We start from the raw sequence: 19503 nt of genomic DNA on the forward strand, positions 1-19503 counted from the left end.
CAAGGGGAATTACAAGCAAGTTACTTCTTTCTATAACATTTTCAAATATAGTGAGTTTAAATCTTATATATTTTTGTCAAAATAGTAATTATCCATAGATGACAGATGCTGCTCCCTACTTAATGGAAGGTCTCAAATTTTACTATGCATCTCATTGGAAAGGAAATATAATTTTTTAAAAATAGAATTAACTTGGAGAAAGGCATCAGTGCTGCAACTCTTAGCACCACATGTTTTTTCTTGGAGCACCAAATGCTTTAAGGAAAACATTCCAAGTATCAAAGTTTTCAGATAGATAAATATTTATGGATCAAATCCATAAAGAACAGACATTGTTATGAAATATATATAGATGCCTTCAAAACTTTCTTTCTAGGCAGAGTAGACACATAAGTTAGGAGTCATTTCCCACTTAATTGTTTTTGCAACCTTATGTAACAAAAATGGATTATGGATAAGACATTCGTTTATGCCCAAAAAGTAGATCTTGACTGACATCATGTCCAGATAATGAAACAGAGCCTGTTGCCCTATGTAAGATTTTTTTAATTCATTAAATTTATAGAAATGCCTTTATTCTATCCTTTTATATTCCTGGTTGAACGTTGTAGTGGTATTTGATCTAGTCCTTTGTGAGAAACACTACTTCTTAAAACAAATTCTTCTCATTTTCTAGTTAGCATAATCAGAGAAAAAGCATAGCATTGATCTGGTTCATATCTTTAAGTTCAATGAAATTCCATCTGTTTTTGAACTTTATAAATGGCATGTTTATTTTAGTCTACATATAGACCATTGTCTCTCCTTCTTCATTGAGAGCTCTTCATAGTGGTATTAGAACTGGAAATACATTTGCATTACAATGTTCAAGAAGCTATTTTGCCATTCAATGTCAGAAGGTCTATTTGCATTGCTCATACAGCAAAACAGAAGTATGCAGTATGACATGAGACAACTTTAAAGCAACTACCAATGAGACGTGGTCTTAGCTTCTATAGTATTCTTGGTGCTCTTAAGATACCATCTATGGGTATGTACTGATCAGAACTAAAGTGCCCATTTAAGGAAAGAGCAAGAGGTCATGTCCCAGCCACAAATGTAGAACAAAGGTTTACAAGGTCTCATTGCAGAAAGGGTTGGGTATACTGTATCAAGCTTCCAGACCCCACTTTCATACATGGATAACTACCGTAAGTAGTATCACTGTGAACATGAGGGGCATTTTGGAACTGTATACAATTTTGTCCATAAAACTACCCAGGACAATTCTATATTCAACCAAACAAGACATGAGCTTTATGTGGGCTTAAAGAAAATGTTATCAAAGGCACAGGTAAAAATTTCATTTATGAATAGGTGACACATGACTTTGGATCCAGCCAGCCAGTGACATAAATAAACTTGAGCAAAAGGTTCAAGCTAGAGGGTATACATGTGTATGTATATATATATATATAATTGTGTAACATAAATACATATAAATTTGTGTGTGCATAAGGCTTTTCTGAGCAGTACCACAAATCTGGACACCAACCAACAGAATCACTCTGGTCCTTTGAAATTTCCATTAAGAGCACAATGAGGGTAATTATACTGGGATGCTCCAAATCACTGTTTCCATCTTATGTACACATATGCCCGCCAAACATGAAATGTTCATCTTCTCCTCTCCAATGTGATGGTTGTTGAACTTATTTTTAATGTCACTTGATAAGCCTTTGTGCGCGCAGAGAGACATCCCACTGACCCAGCCACTGGTCATTGTCTATACCAGTTCACATCAAAACAGGCGCGCTTTGTCAGGTTTCGAGTCGAATATCCATTTCGCATCTGAAGTACAGTATCGAAAGTGACTAGATCATTTGAGCTGTTTCTTCAGCTGCTGCCTTCTTCCTCCCCCACAGTGTTTCCACTCACACTAACATAATTTGGCATCGTCAACGTGACACAATGGTGGTTTTCTAAAAAATTATAATACATACATTATCAATGTTTTATGATGGCTGATTCTCCTGGAAATTTAATTTATAAATTGATGAAAGAAGGTCTTTTTCCTCTAGTGAATTACAACCAAGGTAGAGTGCCCCTCAAAATCCAAGTAATGCGCATACAGTAATAGGTCATTCAATGTCAAAAGGCATAAAAAAGATGAGCAAAATCTTCACAGGCTGCTGCTTGCTGTTGCCTTTAATTATATTAATTAAAGTTTGAAATTTTCATGCAAAGAGAGTTGCTGGCTTGTGAAGCTGAAGAGCCCTTGGAGACTTAGAGGAAGAAAAAACCCAGCAGAAGCGTTCTCGTTACTGCTTCCCTTAAATTAAAAACAAAACAAACTCCTAAGTATGTTTACAGATATTAATACTTTATGCACTACTAAATCCTAAACATAGAAAAAGAAGGAAGTCTACCAGACATAGAGACAGGTCTCAAGTCATGAGTTTCTTAAACTCCACTCAAGATCTCGGGTTAGAGGCTGACTTCTTGTAGAATAACGCTCTATTAATTTTCTTCTTGTCCTGAGTGCATAATGAAAGAAGGGTGTCTTCAAACACTAAAGGGCAATATCTTCCTTGCCACCAATACCTTGAGGCATCCTGTCTACATTTTGTCATGCGTATGCACTTTTCAGTGTGAGAATGACAAGATTTTCCGGTCGGAAGCTTCCTGTAAGGCATACTGTGATCAGGGACTTGGGAAGAATTTTGTGATCTGACAGAGCTATAAGGCAGTGGACTCCTTTATTTGCTTAGCCTGGTGGTAAATTTTGTACTCTGCCTGTGCCTGACAATCTTGGTACGTAAAAACACAAGTTCCATATTTCTGTGTAAGAAAACTCCTCTCTCCATCAAAGACCCATTCTAGCTAGTTGGTTTTTGGTACCTATTTTGATACCATCTTTATGCTACAGTAGGTTCTGATTGTTATTTTTTGGTTTTCCTCTTCACTTTCAAACTAAATTCCTTGTATACATCGTGGCATGCCGATTAACATTCCTCATTTTCAATGTCATGATGTGCTGCCACTGGGTTTCACGGACTCCTGTCTGGACAGCGTAAGAAACATCTGGTGCTAGCAAAGCAAAAGGCAGAGAAAACATTTCCTGCCCAAGAGGAATTAAGCTACTCTTCCACAAACTTGTGAATTGTGTTGATTTTTTTTCATTTGGTTGGAAATCAGCATAGTGAAGAGGTGCCACCTTCATACTTTCTTGGTTTTCCTGCTTTCCTTTTACTGAGACTGGACTCGGGAGAAGTTTATGCACCGGCCCTGAGAAAAGAAACAAATCCTTATTGAAATATTAAAGCCATTATGAAAAATTGTAGAAACACCTAGTTTGACTACCATGATATAATAAAGGATTACCTCAGGAAAAGAAAATGTTAAAATGAGACACAAAGTTATAACTGTTTTAATTTGGGTCAAAACATGATGGTTCACGCAGATCTTTTCCACAGGAAGTTTGCCTATACAATGGTATCGTAGAATTAGAGTGGAAAGAAAAACATTATGGAAAATAGAACTATATCATTACTGTTTAATGGATAGTGTTACTATCCTAGCGGTAAAGATATCAGTCACAATTCTATTTCTTTGTATAACAGATTAAAATGAAGGTATTCCCTTATGCAATCTAGTGCTTCTGAAACTGATTTAAAACCAGTGCTTTTAGAACTGTTTGCATGAGGAGCTCATTTACGACTAAGAGATTGAGGATAAGAGTACATCCCATTCTGTAAAAGGTTTTTGCAAGAGAATTTGTTAGTGATCTTTTCCACTGTTGATGATCATTTCTGACAACTATACAACACTATGATGTGTTCTCTCCAAAAAGTGACTATTTGCATTGCACATTTCTAAAGAGACTTTACCACTCCATTTTTTTTAGCAGTTCAATGAATGCTGCATGGACACACTGTTCCATACACAACTGCAAATTATTCAAGAATTACTTGAAAACAGTTTCCAGTTAGTGATAATGCTTCTCCTCCTTCCCTTGTTATAACACAGCTGATATACTCTACTACAAATATGTCCAGATTCCTCAATATGCTAAAAGCTAGCACACTGCTTTGTAGTTTATGGTCAGGAGTCTCATCTTATTGAAATTTTCCTGTTTTTCATATATCTGCCCTTGTATAATTTCAGATTTAGATATACTCTTTTCTCCACTTCTAAATATGAATATGCTTGTTTTAATTATCTGATACACTGTTCCTGATGTTCTAAAGTAAAATTGGAAAATAAAAAAGACATTGTTGGGGAAGAAGTCTTGAAATATAAAAACTTTATGTGTGTTCATTTTTCTCCACAAAATGACTACTAAATAAAGTTGGAAATTTCAGAAATTAATGAAAAAAAAAAGCATAAAAGCAAAATAGAGTGAGGAGCTTTCATTACCTTTTGCCTAAAAGGGAAACATTCATCAAATTATCTGCCTTCTAAATAATTTTGGAGGCAACATTACTACAACTGCCAATTTTATTACCTACTTCTGTGCCTAATGTCTACAATTAATACTGCTACAAAAGTACAGGGAAGAAAAGCAAAGAAAAGACCACCTTGGAGTAAGGACAAAATTACTTGGTAATGTGATGATCATATGTCATGTAATCAGAATGTATTATTGCATTATCTAGAACCTTGAAACAAGATTTTCAGAATGAGTATCAATGAAGAGACGCTATCGTCAATTAACTAAAGAGAACTAAATATACCCACCCCAAAGCTAAGAAAACATTTAAAACGTTATTTTAATGACATTATTTTTCTAACTTTTTTTGGGGGGGGGCAATAGGTAAGAAAATGACATAATAAATAACTGTTTGAGCAAAGCAATAAAGCAATAAGTAGCTGTGTTTCTAAGCCACCATATTATAATTGTATATGAAATGAGAAATAGATTTCAAATATCATATTACGATGCTGATGAACACTAAAAATATTATTTTCTGAAGATTTTCAAGGATCAAACAAATATATTTGGAATTACACATAACAATAAAGATATAAATTAATGACATATTTCCGTGTATTATGGACTGATAAAGTAACAGTTTTTTTCCTTTCCATGCAGTTTTGAAAATAGTTTATCATAAATCTCTACTTTTACTTTAGTTTCATTACTTATTAACTGGATACAGATATAAGGCTCTTTCTCTGACAGGTTCTGTTCTACACAAGAGATTAATCTTCCTAAAAACAGCACTAATACATTTATTGTAAGCAATTGGATAGTTTAATACGTGAGTTTTCAAAATCAGTTCCACACCTAACTATTCCAGACTGAGATTATTTCCCATTTCATCAGTGTGGTTTAATTAAAACCACAGAAACTTGAAAGGAGAAAAACATTGATTTTTACCCTAAGGTCCTTACTACAACATTCCCAAAGCTTGGGATTAAATATCAATCACCAGTTGCTAAATGTCTACTGATTCAAGTACCAAAAAGACCTGCTGAATGCGGTATACACCCATATGTTTCGCATATAGCCATTAATATAAATGACCCAATGTTCTACTCCTCTCATGACCATGGGCTCTAGGTGCTTTGCACTTTTATCAATAGTTGATCATGCCCAGGTGTGATTCTATTTTACAGAAATTTGAAAGTTGGTAACTTGGAGTTATGTTCAAGAGTTGCATTTCCCAGTTCTCCCAGTCACAGAGCGCCTTCCTCCAATGATCCCTTTACATCTCCACTACAGCCATACCTTATCATACCATAATTATTTGCTTTACACTCTAAAAGGAAAGATAACATTGTGGTTAAATGTGAGCACTTGAAAGCCTGAGTATGTATCTGAGCTCTGCCACATACTAATTGTGTGACAATTGGCAACTCATTTAATTACTGTGTACCTCAATTTCTTCTTCAGTAAAATGAGGGTTAAGAACTGGACCTATTCTAGGGCTATTGCAAACATCAAATCTGTTAATATACATAAATCATTGAATACTCTCAATAAAAATTAGTGTTATCCATCTCCACTCTACAATATCTTTGCTCAGTGTCCAATAGAGACCAGGTTTTTGGTAACTATCTTGGAAACAAATGAATGGATGAATGGTGAATGTCTGAATGAAAGAATAAATAATGACACAGACCTTCATTTGTGGTGGAACAAGACTACAAAAAATAATGGGAAGACTGAAAAAGTATATATAAGAGGAAAAAAAGGATTACAAAGGAGAGAAATACAACAGTGGAAAGGAGAGGAGAAAATAAAGAAGGAAAAAGAAAAGAGCAGCCCTAAAGAGGAAATGGTAGAAAAGGAATAATCAAGAAAAAAAGAAACTATTAGCGTAAAGGAACTTTGTATTTGATATTTCACTTGGGATCTTAGTCCCAGGAAAATATTTCATGCTGCTACCATCAACTTACCAGAGTATTCTAGAGTCAGGGCAGCATGTCCTGGTTGTAAGGGATCTATAACTACAATTAGGTGTCTGTGGTCCTTTGAACACTATCCAATACTATCTTATAAAACACATTAGCAATAATGCTAATTATGTTCAAGCCCAAGGATATTTGGGCTGCCTTTGATATCATGGCAGGCAGTCTATGCTAGAACACTGCAGAGTAATTTTTATTTAAAAGGAATGAAATGTGACGTGGCTTATAGTTCTGTCATATTCTCATGCTTATAAAACTTAAAGAACAAAATATGCTATCAAAAGGTAACAAGGCCTTAGAACTGTAAATTTGTAACCTAATTTATAAAAGCCAAAAAAAAAAAAAAAAAGAATGAGGATATTTTAAAAGTACTTACTATGTTTGATAAAATCTAAGATGCCATCTAAGGTGCATCCTAATTTCAGAGTTGGTAAAATGTGTGTGTGTGTGTAAACCAAAACATTCTTCGAAATTTGCTCTCTTTTAAATCACACTGTCACACTTTGAAAGTTACCACTGTTCTGTATATTTGTTAAATTTCACAATAAAAAAAAAACACGGAGATTCTTAAGGTTAAAAAAAAAGGTAACAAGCAAAGCAATATAAAATAGCTTGAACATGCAACCCTTCAAAGAGTAGTACAGAATAGAAGGTAGTATTATTTAATAATGTTTTCCTCCCTGGGAAAAATTTCCTTACATTTCACTTTTATGGCAAATAATACAAGTCCTGAAAAAAATTAAGGTTAATTAAATGGCTGAATAAGAAACTATTTAATGATACTAAATATAGATAAATATATGTATCAACATATATTTATAATTACTTACTATTGAGATAAAGGTTAATACTATTATTGAGTGGCTGGACTATATTTTCTATAAGATAAAACTATCTTAAACTATAATATATTAAAATAGATGAACACAAGTTTCTGTAAGAGTTAAGAGAAATGTGTAATATTATGCTTATAATGTTATATTTTATGAACTAATTCAAGCAATTTGAATCAGATGGCACAAAATGTGGTATTATATTATAAACTATAATTATTACATGGGGTCACTATGGCTTAAGATGGTACATGAGGAGGGAGCATGTGAGAAAAACTGCAAGTCTCTCAATTCTGATTTGACTCAAGCAGCTATACTCTCATCTAGTTTTTAAAATTGCAATTCAGTATAAACATTCTTTTTGCTAAAAACTGTAGTTCAATAACTATTATAGAAGATATTCTTCATGCCTAAATTAGTTCATATCACTGGGAAACTAATATATACCAGGACTTGGTTTCTCTAGCACTCTTTCGAATTACCTTCAAAGATCTATGACACTACAGCATTATTCATTTAATTTTTGGTCATATGGAGAGAATTTTTGCATTTTGTAAAATTGCTACCGAGGACATTGCTATTGAGGGATCATTTCTTGTTGGAGTTAAGAAGCACAAAAGTTTATCTCTCCTGGTAAGCTTATATGCTTTTATAATAGCATGGCAACGATGTAACTCAATCTATTTCTCTTTGTGCCTTGGCTTTCTGGAAATTCAGATTTATAGATGTTCTTAAAAGAAGTCGCTACCCTTAGTGTACATTTTCTGGCGCAGCTATATATTAACTTTGGTCCATAATTCTTTCTCAATTTCCATTCATCTGAAAGGTTAATTGTGTTTTTCCCCTCTCTTGGTGTCTCTTTGGAAGTAGACTGGCTAAGTAAATGTTTATCTCTTTCCTATTTCTTAATAAAGAATCCAAATTCATCTTGACCTTGAAAACCCTCCCACATATGTGTTACCTCACTCTCTGCCTTATAAAAAAGACCATCATGTCACACTTCCCTTCTATGTTCCCTTACCCTATTCTTGCAGGTAGTTGATATCAAATAATGATTATTTTGAACTTTACCTGAATTATATTAAAAGAGATAACTGATATTAACTTGAAATTCACAAACAAGCATGTTGAAACTGTACTATTCTTCATATAATCTCAAAAGTTCATCTGCAAGCAATAAATCCCCTAGGTCTAAAATCAGAAAACTTAACTTCATTTTCCTTGCCAGCTACAAAAAAAAAAAAAAAAAAAAGATACAATGTGATTCTTTATACCTTAGGAATTTATTAATGTTCTCAGTCCATCTCTTAGAGCAGAGCTCTGTGGATAAGGCTTTTACTCTATTACCAACTTTCTCTCTGCATAAGAAGAAACCGAATGTACCAAGGGTAAATTGCAATCAAAACTCTGGTTAAAACAATATCTAATCTCACAATTAGAACCAGTCAGCTTTAACTTTGCTTAAATGACTTTCAGGCAAGAGCTAGTATCTATTAAAGTAAGAAGCTTACTGACAGTTCTCTGGAAAACATTGTTGGCAATACCTTCTCTTGGGTCTCATAATAATTGGAAATAGGAAGTAGATGCCCAAAAGAATAAAGTCTGATGTTATGTTGCTGTTCTATAGTTAACTAAAACAAAAGATTAAAACAATACAACAGTAAGAACCAACATATTTGTTGCTGGTTAAGAACATAGCCTCCAATTTTGTTGTAATAGTTGAAAATGGACTTGAGTCATTTACTTTCACTGTGACTAGTAAAAGCAGCATTAACCAGAGCAAGTGCCATGTTTCCCATTTCTCAAGAATTAAAATTCCACAGGCATTAATGTTTGTGAGCTCCTTTACTAGCTATCTGCACAGGATGTATTTCACTGCTATAACTGTTATAGTATTACGCTCACCTCATAAATATCCATTGACAAGCTGAAGCATACAACCGCACTTGAGTTTAGACTTTTCAAACACTGATAGCTGATTTATTTATATCTCCATTTCTAAAAAGAGGTTACTAAACCTTCATGCTCTGTGCAACCGTAAACAGATTTGAAGTTTAAAATTGTATACAAAGTGCAGACACACATACACACAGAGTCACATCAAAAGGTCCAGGGAATCACTAATATCAAGAAGGAATGTCCACTTGAGACAACTATAGGTCCTTTGAATGGAGATTTTCTCTAGGCAATTGAAGGTACAAGACTAACAAGAGGACACATACAATCATCTATCTATCTATCTATCTATCTATCTATCTATCTATCTATCTTTTATCTATCTAAAGATAATCTGTGTTATCCTTTGTGGAAAATAAGACTGCAAGATTTTGAGTTGAAATATAAATTCCACATATATTTTTATAATGGAAGCTTAACCTGTAAAGGCCCCATTTCACAGTAGTGACCACACACCATATGGATATTCAGTGAATGTCATGAAGGGAGGTGCTAAGGTTGCCTGACAAATTTATCTTCATCTATTTTTTTCAGTCTCTTCATTCTGTCATGGCACATTCAAAATTTGAAGGACTCTGCACTCACTGTTAATGCTTGTTTTGCAAAAATCCATGACTTTTAATGTTTCCTAAGATTCAGGAATATAGTTAGTAATTAATGAAGCAACTTACCCTCACTTCATGATATTAAGAAGTGAAACTGGCCCGCTACACATGATTACTTGCAAGTATAAGATTATACACACACACACACACACACACACACACACGAAATTAGAAGAGAATTCTGTAGATCTTTGCAGTTGGCTGATATTTCTTTCTCTGAGTACATATCATGGTAGTATAGGAATTATTTTCCTCCTTCTACTCTCAGAGTACTAATTACATCCTAGAGTTTAAACTAATACTAAAAAATAAGTACTTAGAAATACATGTTTAAAGAAATAGAAAATCAGAAGATGACTTATGCACATTGTAGCACTAATGACATTAACAAAAGACTGAAAGCAACCCAAACATCAATCAGTAAGAGACAAGATGAATAAACTAAGATACATATAGATAACAGAACGATATAAATAATATGCAGCTGTTACAAAGAATGAGGAAGATCTCTATATACCAGTGTGGTGTGATCACCAAGATTTAGTAAGGGAAAAAAAATCATGGTGTATATAGTATACACACTTTGCTATCTTTTATATTACAAACAGGTAAATACACTGATGTTAGTAAATGTTTATATTTTCAAAGAAAAAGAGAAAGTTAATTAATAATAGTTTTGAAAACTAATAATAGGTACCAACAGGTGGAGGGAGGGCACAGAATGGAGTGGATGAAGATCTAAATGAGACATCTTTGAATATATTTTATTACAGATTTGGAAATTTGTAACCACATTTTTTCATAATTTTCCAAAAAATAAAGTTATATATACATATATAATATTAATCCCTAAAAACTAAAACAGACTTCACTAAGTGCAAAGCAGAAAACTGCTAAAAGCTTGGAATATGGCAGCAAAACCGAGAGAGATGCTCCAGCAGTACACAAGGCTTTCTTTGAGAGCAAGGAAGTAGTGAGTCAAAGGCTAGGAGAAAGGCAGGAGGGTGGAGGGATAGTTCTCTCCCCAAAAGCATACAGGGTCTTCCCGAAAGTAAAAAAGGAACAGCCCACTAAAGATTTGGGGCAGGGAAAGATGAATGAGGAAAATAAACTTGAGGAACCTGACTCCTCTTCCAACCCCAAAGTGAATGGGGCCTTCACATAGTGCAAGGCATTGGCCAGACAAAAACTTCAGACAGTGTGGAGATGGGGCTGCCAAGGTAAGGAAAGTAGGGCTACGTGGGAGGGTGGTGGTAGCTGGAGAGCAAAGAGAAATCCTCCACAAAGTCAAAAGTCCCAGCTAGGCTGTAGAGGAGAAACAGAGAGAGGGAGAGAGGTAGAAAGGGATGGAGGGAGGGAAAGAAAAAGGGAGAGAGAGGGGGGAGGGGGTGAGAGAGAGAGAGAGAGAGAGAGAGAGAGAGAGAATGAGAATCTGCTGAAGGGAAAACCCTGAACCTGCCATCAAAATATTTGAAGCCAGGAGTAAAATAAAAATAACTAAGATTGCAACAAAACCCAGACCCAGCTCAACTACAGATTAACAACATGACAGAAGAAGTGATATGTACTTTTCTAAGGGTAAAATCACTATCACAAATTATAATTATGAAGAAGCAGGGAAGTATGACCCCCAATGAAGAGAAAACACAGTCAATAAACACAAGTCTACAGATAGCCTAGATGTTAGTTAGTAGACAAGGACTTTAAAATAACTATGATAAATATATTAAAGATTCAATGAAAAAGGTGGATAGCATGCATAACAATATGAGAAATTTCAGCAGAAACATTCAAACTATAAATAAGTACCAAATAGGTTAGAGCATAAAATGCAATGTTGGAAATAAAGAATATATTTTATTGGTAAAAAAGCAGATTGGACAAAAAAATTAAAGAATCACTGAACTTGAAGGTAGGAGAATAAAAATTGTCCAAATTTAAAAACAGAGAAAAAACAATAAAGAAAATCCAAGTTTCATAATCCACCATAAGAGTAACTGGTGTCTCAGAAGGAGAGGACAGAGGATGGAACAGAAGAAATATTTGAAAAAGCAATGGCTGAAAACTTCCTGCATTGGTGAAAGAAAACTCATACCAAGGCACATATAGTAAAACATTTGAAAACCAAAGAAAATTGTAAAAGCATAGCTCCTATCCCACTCTACCTCCAGCCACCACCACCCTCCAAACTAGCCCTACTTTTTCCTGCATTGATGAAAGAAAACCATACCAGGGCACATATAGTAAAACTTTTGAAAACCAAAGAAAACTGTGAAAGCATAGCACATATGCACCTCCCCCCAAAAAAATTTGCATAGGAAGCAACAATAAGCATTTCAGCTGAAATTTCCAAGTAAAAAAAAAAGGAGGGAATAAGAAAATGGAATATCTCTAAAATGCTACATGGAAAAAGAAAACTTAACCCAGAATTCCATAACCAGATAAAATACCTTCAAAACTGTAGCAAAATTAAAAAAAAAAAAAAAATTGCAGAACAAAGCTGAGATAATTTGTTTGCAAAGACTTGAACAGCAACAACTACTGAAAGAAGTTCTCCAGACTGAAGGAAAAGACACTAAAGGGAATCCCAGATCTGTAGGAAGAAATAAAAGAAACAGAACAGTGTATGTGTAAATAAATAGTTGTTGGGAATTGAATCATGCTCCCTACAAAAGGCACATTCAAGTTCCAATCCATGGTCTTGTGAGTATAAGCCTATTTGTAAATAGAGCCTTGGAAAATGTTATTAGTCAAGGTGTTGTGCCCAAACATAATGAGTTTGGGCACACCTTAATCCAATATGGCTGAAATCCTTACAAGCAAAGGAAACAACACAGAAGGGAGAAACCACCAGGTTCAGCAAGAAGCTAGAAGTCCATGGAGCCCAGAAGAGAAAGGAGAAGATGCTGCCATGTGCAATGTCATGTGTCAGAAAAGTCAAAGATCACTGACAAACAGCCCTGAAATGCCCTAATCTTCAGGGAGTAAGCATAACCTTGCTGACACCTTGATATTGGACTTTTCCTAGCCTGAAAACCATGAGCAAATAAATTCCCATTGTTTGAGCCAAACCACTGTATGGCACGTTTTAGCACCCAAGAAACTAATACAGTAATAAAGGAACATAAATATATAAAAGAAATATAAATTTTTAAAAGTACTATTGATTATTTAAAGCAAAAATAGTATCATATTAATGACTTCATAACATGTAGAAGCAAAATATATGAGAACAAGAGCACACAGAACAGGAAACAGGAAATTGGATTTATGCTACTGAAAGATTTATATTTTGTTCTTGAGTTATTTTTTGATAGTAAATTGCAAAAAGTTAAGGAAGTATGCCATAATCTCTACAGCAACCACTGAAACAATAACAGAGCTATAACTAAAATGATAATAAAGGAGACAGAATGGATTACAAAATACTTACTGTATTAACACAAAGAGGGCAGAAAAGGAAGAACAGACAAAGAAAGAATGGGCAGGACAAATATAAATCAAATACAGATTTTAAAACTAGTAGCAAACTTAAATAAATGAAACATTTATACACAACCACATAAAAAAATTATTCCAAGTGACTTAGGAACACTGTTTTCACAATACATCAACAACTATATATGATCTAAGGATAAATAGAATAGCAAAGAAATGTTTTGTTTCATTCATCAGACTGAATTTTACTAAAAATATTTTATTATTAATTTGTAGCTATATACTATAGGATGAAGCAAATAAGTAATATTGTTAGGATGAAGACTTTTCCTGCAAGAGAAAAGAGATACAAGTATGAATTCAATATATTCAGTAAAATCCTGTAATGTTAAACTGGAATTGGAGATTTCACCATGGGCTTATGATTTTTTTCAAAGCTATTGAATTTCACTAGCTCTGCCCACTGAAAAGGTCTAGAAGCAACGCTAGCTCAGTAATCATTATCAACTCTCATCCTACCCAAACTATGGTCTCGAAATACCATTCCTTAAAAAGCAAAACAATACTAGTGTCCCTTGCAATTGAATGGTTGAGTCCAGTTTTGGAGCAGAAAATGTGAAAGATGTGTCTGGGACATCTTGTGCCAAAATGTAAGAAATTTATCAAAGATTATGGGGTCACGTCAAAAATATATAGTAACCGATATGATTCATCAGGTTTTACCACCTGCTTCCTTGATCTATTTTGGCATCACTAATAGTGGAACAACCAATGTGATCTATTATAAAATATTCCACTTCTGATAATTCATGCTAAAAGAAAAAGTGGAACCTATTAAGAGTAAGGGGGTATAGAGAAGCACTGTGTGTGTGTGTGTGTGTGTATGCATATATATATATATATATATATATATATATATACACACACACACACACATATGTGTGTGTTGTTGAGTGAGTGTTGTACGGGTTGTAATTTTATAGAAAGCAGTCAAGTGGCACTTAAGCAGAGATCCAAAGAAGTCAAACGGTGACTACCTGGTGGAAAGAACAATCTGGGGAGAGAAAACCAGCAAGTGTGAAGGCCCTGGGTTGAAAGCGTCTTTGGCATTATCTGGGGGAAAGCAGTAAAGCTGGTGTGTCAGGGGCAGAGTGAACGGTAGGGAGTGAGCAACAGAAGATGAGGTAAGAGAAAAAGCAGAGGTCTTATCATTCAGAATGGTATAGCAGTAACTGTTTAAATCCTTTTTTATTAACAAAAATCAAAGTTAACATCTGCATACCTCCTTTTTTACAGCAGACTGAGGTAAGATGTTAAGTGATTCACTTCCCAAAGTTTTTAAGATTCTCACATACCAAAAAAAAAAAAAAAAAGAAAAAAAAAATCCACACACTCAACAGACAATATCAGACTAAAGAACCCAACTCCAACCATTATCTCAAATAATGGTTAACTGAAAACTCAATCCATATTTGAGTTATGCATTTAAGAAAATGTTAGAAAAATCCGAATGAAAGGCGCATTACCTCACCACGCTTACTCAGGAGAGAAAAGGAATGAATTAATTTACTGAGTGTGGAAGAAAGCTGGCATAAAAATATTAAAAATTTTCACTAGAGTATTTCCAGACTTAAAATTTTAACCTTAATTATTACCACAAGCCAAAAAATTTTACATTATTTTTATAATTTTTTTATTTTCCTAGAAAAATAGGAACCAAGATAAGTCATTTGTTTTATCAAGCTGCTTTTGGCATGTTTAAAGAGAAATCCTGAATGCTTATATATTATTAATATTGAAAAACTTTGCTGAAAGATGTTCCTAACGTACATGGCCTTAGGGATGCAATAACTTATCCTTACCTAACTTATGTTTCTTGGGACCCTAAAACACTGTTATGTTGTTCTAGTCACAAAATTAATAATGGAAAACATGTCACTGAATTCAGCCCACACTTGTTTACACACATTTTCATTATCTGTTTCTACTTAAAAGTATCCACACTATTTGGGTGGTTTGTCAGTTAAATAAATTCCAAGTTAGTTCAAGACTAAGAAAAAATATTTAACAGGATCTTTCAAAGAAAAACAAACATTAAAAAATTCAGCTTAGTTATCTGTTTAATTGATGCTTCATAGATGAAATAATAAAACATACTTTTTAGAAATGCACAGTTTTTAAATTTTCACTTTGAAGGGAATTTATGGCTGATTTTCTGAAATACTATGAATTAAAGTTCTTATGGAAAATATGCCTGAGGTCTTAAATGGAAAATTAGTTACTGTGATGCTGTTTTCTTTCATACAGCAAGTACTATTGAACACTTCTGTGATGCAGAAAGCCAGAACCAGAATGCTACAGACTTTGGTGAGAAAGTATAGCCTTGCTGACACCATGATTCTGGATTTCTAGCCTTCCAAACCATAAGCCAATAAATTCCTAAGTTAAGCCATGGATATTAAAGGGATTTCTGGTGAGGGCTCAAAATTAAGTGAGAGCTGTAGAGAAAGTTTCTATCATCTTAGAGACTGTATAATTTGTCAGAAGCAGAACGTTTGTAGACTTTAGTGAGGCTTTAGATAGAAATGATGAATGTGTTATTGGAAACTGGAGGAAACCTGATCCTTGTTATAAGTGGAGAACTTGACAAAATTTTGTTTTGATGTCAGATGAAAAGCAGAACTTGTAAGCAATAAACTTGGATACACAGCTATGGAGATTTCCAAGATAAGTGTGGAAGGTGCTGCCTAGTTTCTTCACGATGCTTATAGTAAAATGTGAGAGGGATAAACTGAAGATTGGACACAGGAACCCACAATTGATAATTTGGAAAATTCTCAGCCTTTTCAGGCAGCTCTGAGACTAGGGTCAGAAGGCTCTATCGTGGCCCTCTTGGATTTCCAGGTGGTGATCCTCAAAGAACAGGGGTCCCCTATGAGAGCGACAGATCAGGCATATGACTCGTGGATTCAGTCAGCCATCTTGGAGGAAGTCAAGACTGTAAATGCATTTGTCCAGCAAGGATGAGAAAAAAATCCATCTGTGTGATGATTTGGATCCCCTTGAACTACACTCAAAACTGACAAGATTTTTGAGAATTTTGCATGAACAGAAGCACTGCCAGCCTGACCTGAAGAGGACAAAGATGGGATGAAAAGAAGAAAAAATGACTTCAAGGGCAGAACAATGGGAGCAGAGGCTTGGAATTAAGAGAGCTCCTGGGGCTTAGTGAGTGGGCTTTAGCTCATGCTGTTGACTAAGGAAGGGTTTCCATCCCAGGACTTCAAAGAGGTGGCTCTTCCTCCCGATGTTCGATATTCAGGGAGAGCATGGCCGCGGCCCCAGTGTTGGGGAAGAGTGGAACTACTGCTACCGAAGACCCAGAGGACAAGGCATCAATCCACAGTTGACTCTCAGACCTTGAAATCTAGTGGAAATTTCCCTGCTGGGTTTCAGACTTGCTTGGGACCTATGACCCGTTTTCCTTCCAATATCTCCCTTCTGGAATGGGAATGTCTATCCTATACCTGTCCCCCCATTGTATTTTGAAAACATGACTCATTTTCTAGGTTTCAGAGGACCACAGACAGAGAATAATTTTGTCCCAGGTCAGGCCATGCCCGTAACTGCATTTACTTCGGACTTAATGCTTAAGGGCTTAAGGTTAAATGACTTAAGACTTTGGGGGATGTTGGGATGGGGTGAATGTATTTTGCATGTGAGAAGAATATGCCTTTTATAGATTGAATTACTTACACCAACAAAAGGTCAGCTCTTAATCTTAATCTGCATTCCTGTAGGTATGTACTCATAGTAAATAGGAACTTCTGAAGGTGTTATTTTGGTTAAGGCATGGTCCAACAGATTCAGGGCAGACCTTAATCCACAGAAGAAATTTAGGCAGAGTCAGTCATAAAAGGCCACAGGGAAAAGCCAGAAGTCAATGGAAACTGGCAAAGCAGACACAAGGAGAGAGGTATCACTGTGTGATAGGAGGCAGAGATGCAAGCCAACGAACCCCAAGGAATGCAGCAAGCCAGCACCAGAATGCTACAGACTTTGGAGAGAAAGCATGGTCTTGACTTTGGACTTCTAGCCTTCCAAAACATGAGTCTAAATTCATGTTAAATCAACCCATTGTTTGGTAGTTGTTATAGCAGGTTGGCAAATTAAGAAATATGCTAGTATTCAGTACTAATAGAACTGATATTCAGTTTATGGACAATAAATTTATTTTTTAGACATTTTTATCACATTTAGGAAAAAAACATTTTAAACCACCCCAAAGTCATTTTTTACATCTAATAAAAGGTATGAAAACCCAAAAATTCAGCATTTAAGTTTGAATATTTACTACAGACTAATACTTAGATATATATGAAATGATGTACGCTTTTCTTTAGTATATAAGTGATGTGGATTAAAACCCTCCACATTATATTTCTTCATTCTTAACTGCTAGATCAGCAGTCAAATGACTACGTTTATTCCTAAATTTATATGTGTGAATCTAAGTCTGAACAAATATTTTCATATGCAGCATAGGATTCATATTGCAAAGGTAAATACCACTTTGACATAGATGTCATTTCACTGATTAATAAACATACAATGATATTTAATAGGGATCCCTTGTTCACAGTTCAAAAACAAACTTAACGTACACTAATTTTCTCCCTTAATCAATGTAGACTTTCCCAGTCCAAATAACATATCAGCTAGCAAAACTGAGTCTAAAGTAATTGAGGAAATATTAAACCATCTATAAAGATACAGTTAATCAACAAAATGCCAAGTATAAACTTCCAAATTTTAAAAATTTGTGCAACATACAGATTTCTTCAACTAAGTAAAGAGACATTATTATAATATTTCAAAATATTAACAGACTGAAAACTAATGTTTAGTTTTTCTGTACGTATAAAGAACAGTTTGCTTCCCCATTCAAAGGGCTAAAAAATGCTAATCACATACACATTTCAGAGTCAAATAACAAAAAGTGATTGGTTTCAATTATTTAATCTCCACTTGATCATGTTATAATGTCTTGTGTGATTATCTAACATAAATCCCAGCACCAGAACTAGAGTCTATATCCATCTACAAGTTAAGCATTAAGCCTACTGTTAGTGTGAGATAGAAAATAGATATAAATTAGATAGGGAGATAGATAGATAAGCAGATAGAAATACATATCTATAGATATGAATATTAAGAGTCAATTTCAGTTCACTTAGAGAAACAGATTCCAATATTGTCAGCCAAACTGATTTTCTAACAAAAATAATGTATTTAACCTATTGTTTTATTCTAATGCAAATAATATAATAGACTCTGGATGGTAACCGTTTGTTCAGTATTATAACAACTCTTCTAGATTGCTTTAAATGAACAAACATAAATATTTGTTTAAAGTCTGTCTTCTTTCCTAGATTGTGAGCTCCATGATGAGTTTTCTTTTTAACTGATATTTTGCAAATGTCTAAGACAGAGTTCAACTTACAGTTTGAGTGTTTAACAAATATTTGCTAAATGAATGATAACTACTGGGCTTGAAATATTAAATTCAATCTATGCAGCTAAAATCTATCTGAAATGCTTAATTGACATTGATATTGATATAAATATTTAAATAGTTTCAATTTAACAACACAATTATTCGCAAGCTATAACATAAAACACAATTGTCGACGAGTCTCAAAATACAAGTACAGGACCATAAAACTACATTTGAGTTTTTGCTAACTGGCTTGTAATTGAATAATAGTGGCAACCAATCCCTGGGAAAAAGTGCAGAAGCAAGGTCTTCCTGGTTTACTTTATCACATGAATATTCAAACAGGCCTAGGTATCCTGCTTCCTGTATGTGTGGCCCAGTGGCTTGGCATGACAGGGAAACAACTGAACTGCAGGGTGGAAGTGGACTAAGCAGAAAAACAAGTAGCATCAGAGAGGAACTGAACTTGATGTCAATCCCAAATAGAGAGCAGATGGTAGGAAGCGGGGTCTGTTTCATGCTTGAAGTCACCAACAGACAGAGAAGACACAGACTGAAGTATATATTCCATTTCCATTATGATTCTTAAACCTAAATGCAACACATGTTTTTACAAGCAGGAAATGGGCATTATGAGCAACCAAACCACATCAACACATATCGTGAAGAACTGAAAACATCTAATCAGTGCTCAGCTAATGTTTTCACAGGCACTTATTTTCCTTTATCCCTCTGTTAATCCCTTCAAAGAAATATTAAAAAGATGTCTGAAAAAAAT

The 19503-nt window shown here is 34.6% G+C and overlaps 1 protein-coding gene across 1 annotated transcript in view; it reads right to left on the reverse strand.

Annotated features, from left to right (window-relative positions):
* Positions 1 to 746: 746 nt before the first annotated feature.
* The window catches only part of ANTXR2 (ANTXR cell adhesion molecule 2), a 162663-nt gene continuing 143906 nt past the window's right edge, over positions 747 to 19503 (reverse strand). The window contains exon 17 of the mRNA XM_037830075.1: positions 747 to 3267. Coding sequence (XP_037686003.1) covers positions 3229 to 3267 — 39 coding nt within the window. The 3' untranslated portion in view covers positions 747 to 3228. The remainder of the gene's footprint in view (positions 3268 to 19503) is intronic.

Source organism: Choloepus didactylus, chromosome 3 (assembly GCF_015220235.1).
Source record: "Choloepus didactylus isolate mChoDid1 chromosome 3, mChoDid1.pri, whole genome shotgun sequence".
Lineage (NCBI taxonomy): Eukaryota > Metazoa > Chordata > Mammalia > Pilosa > Megalonychidae > Choloepus > Choloepus didactylus.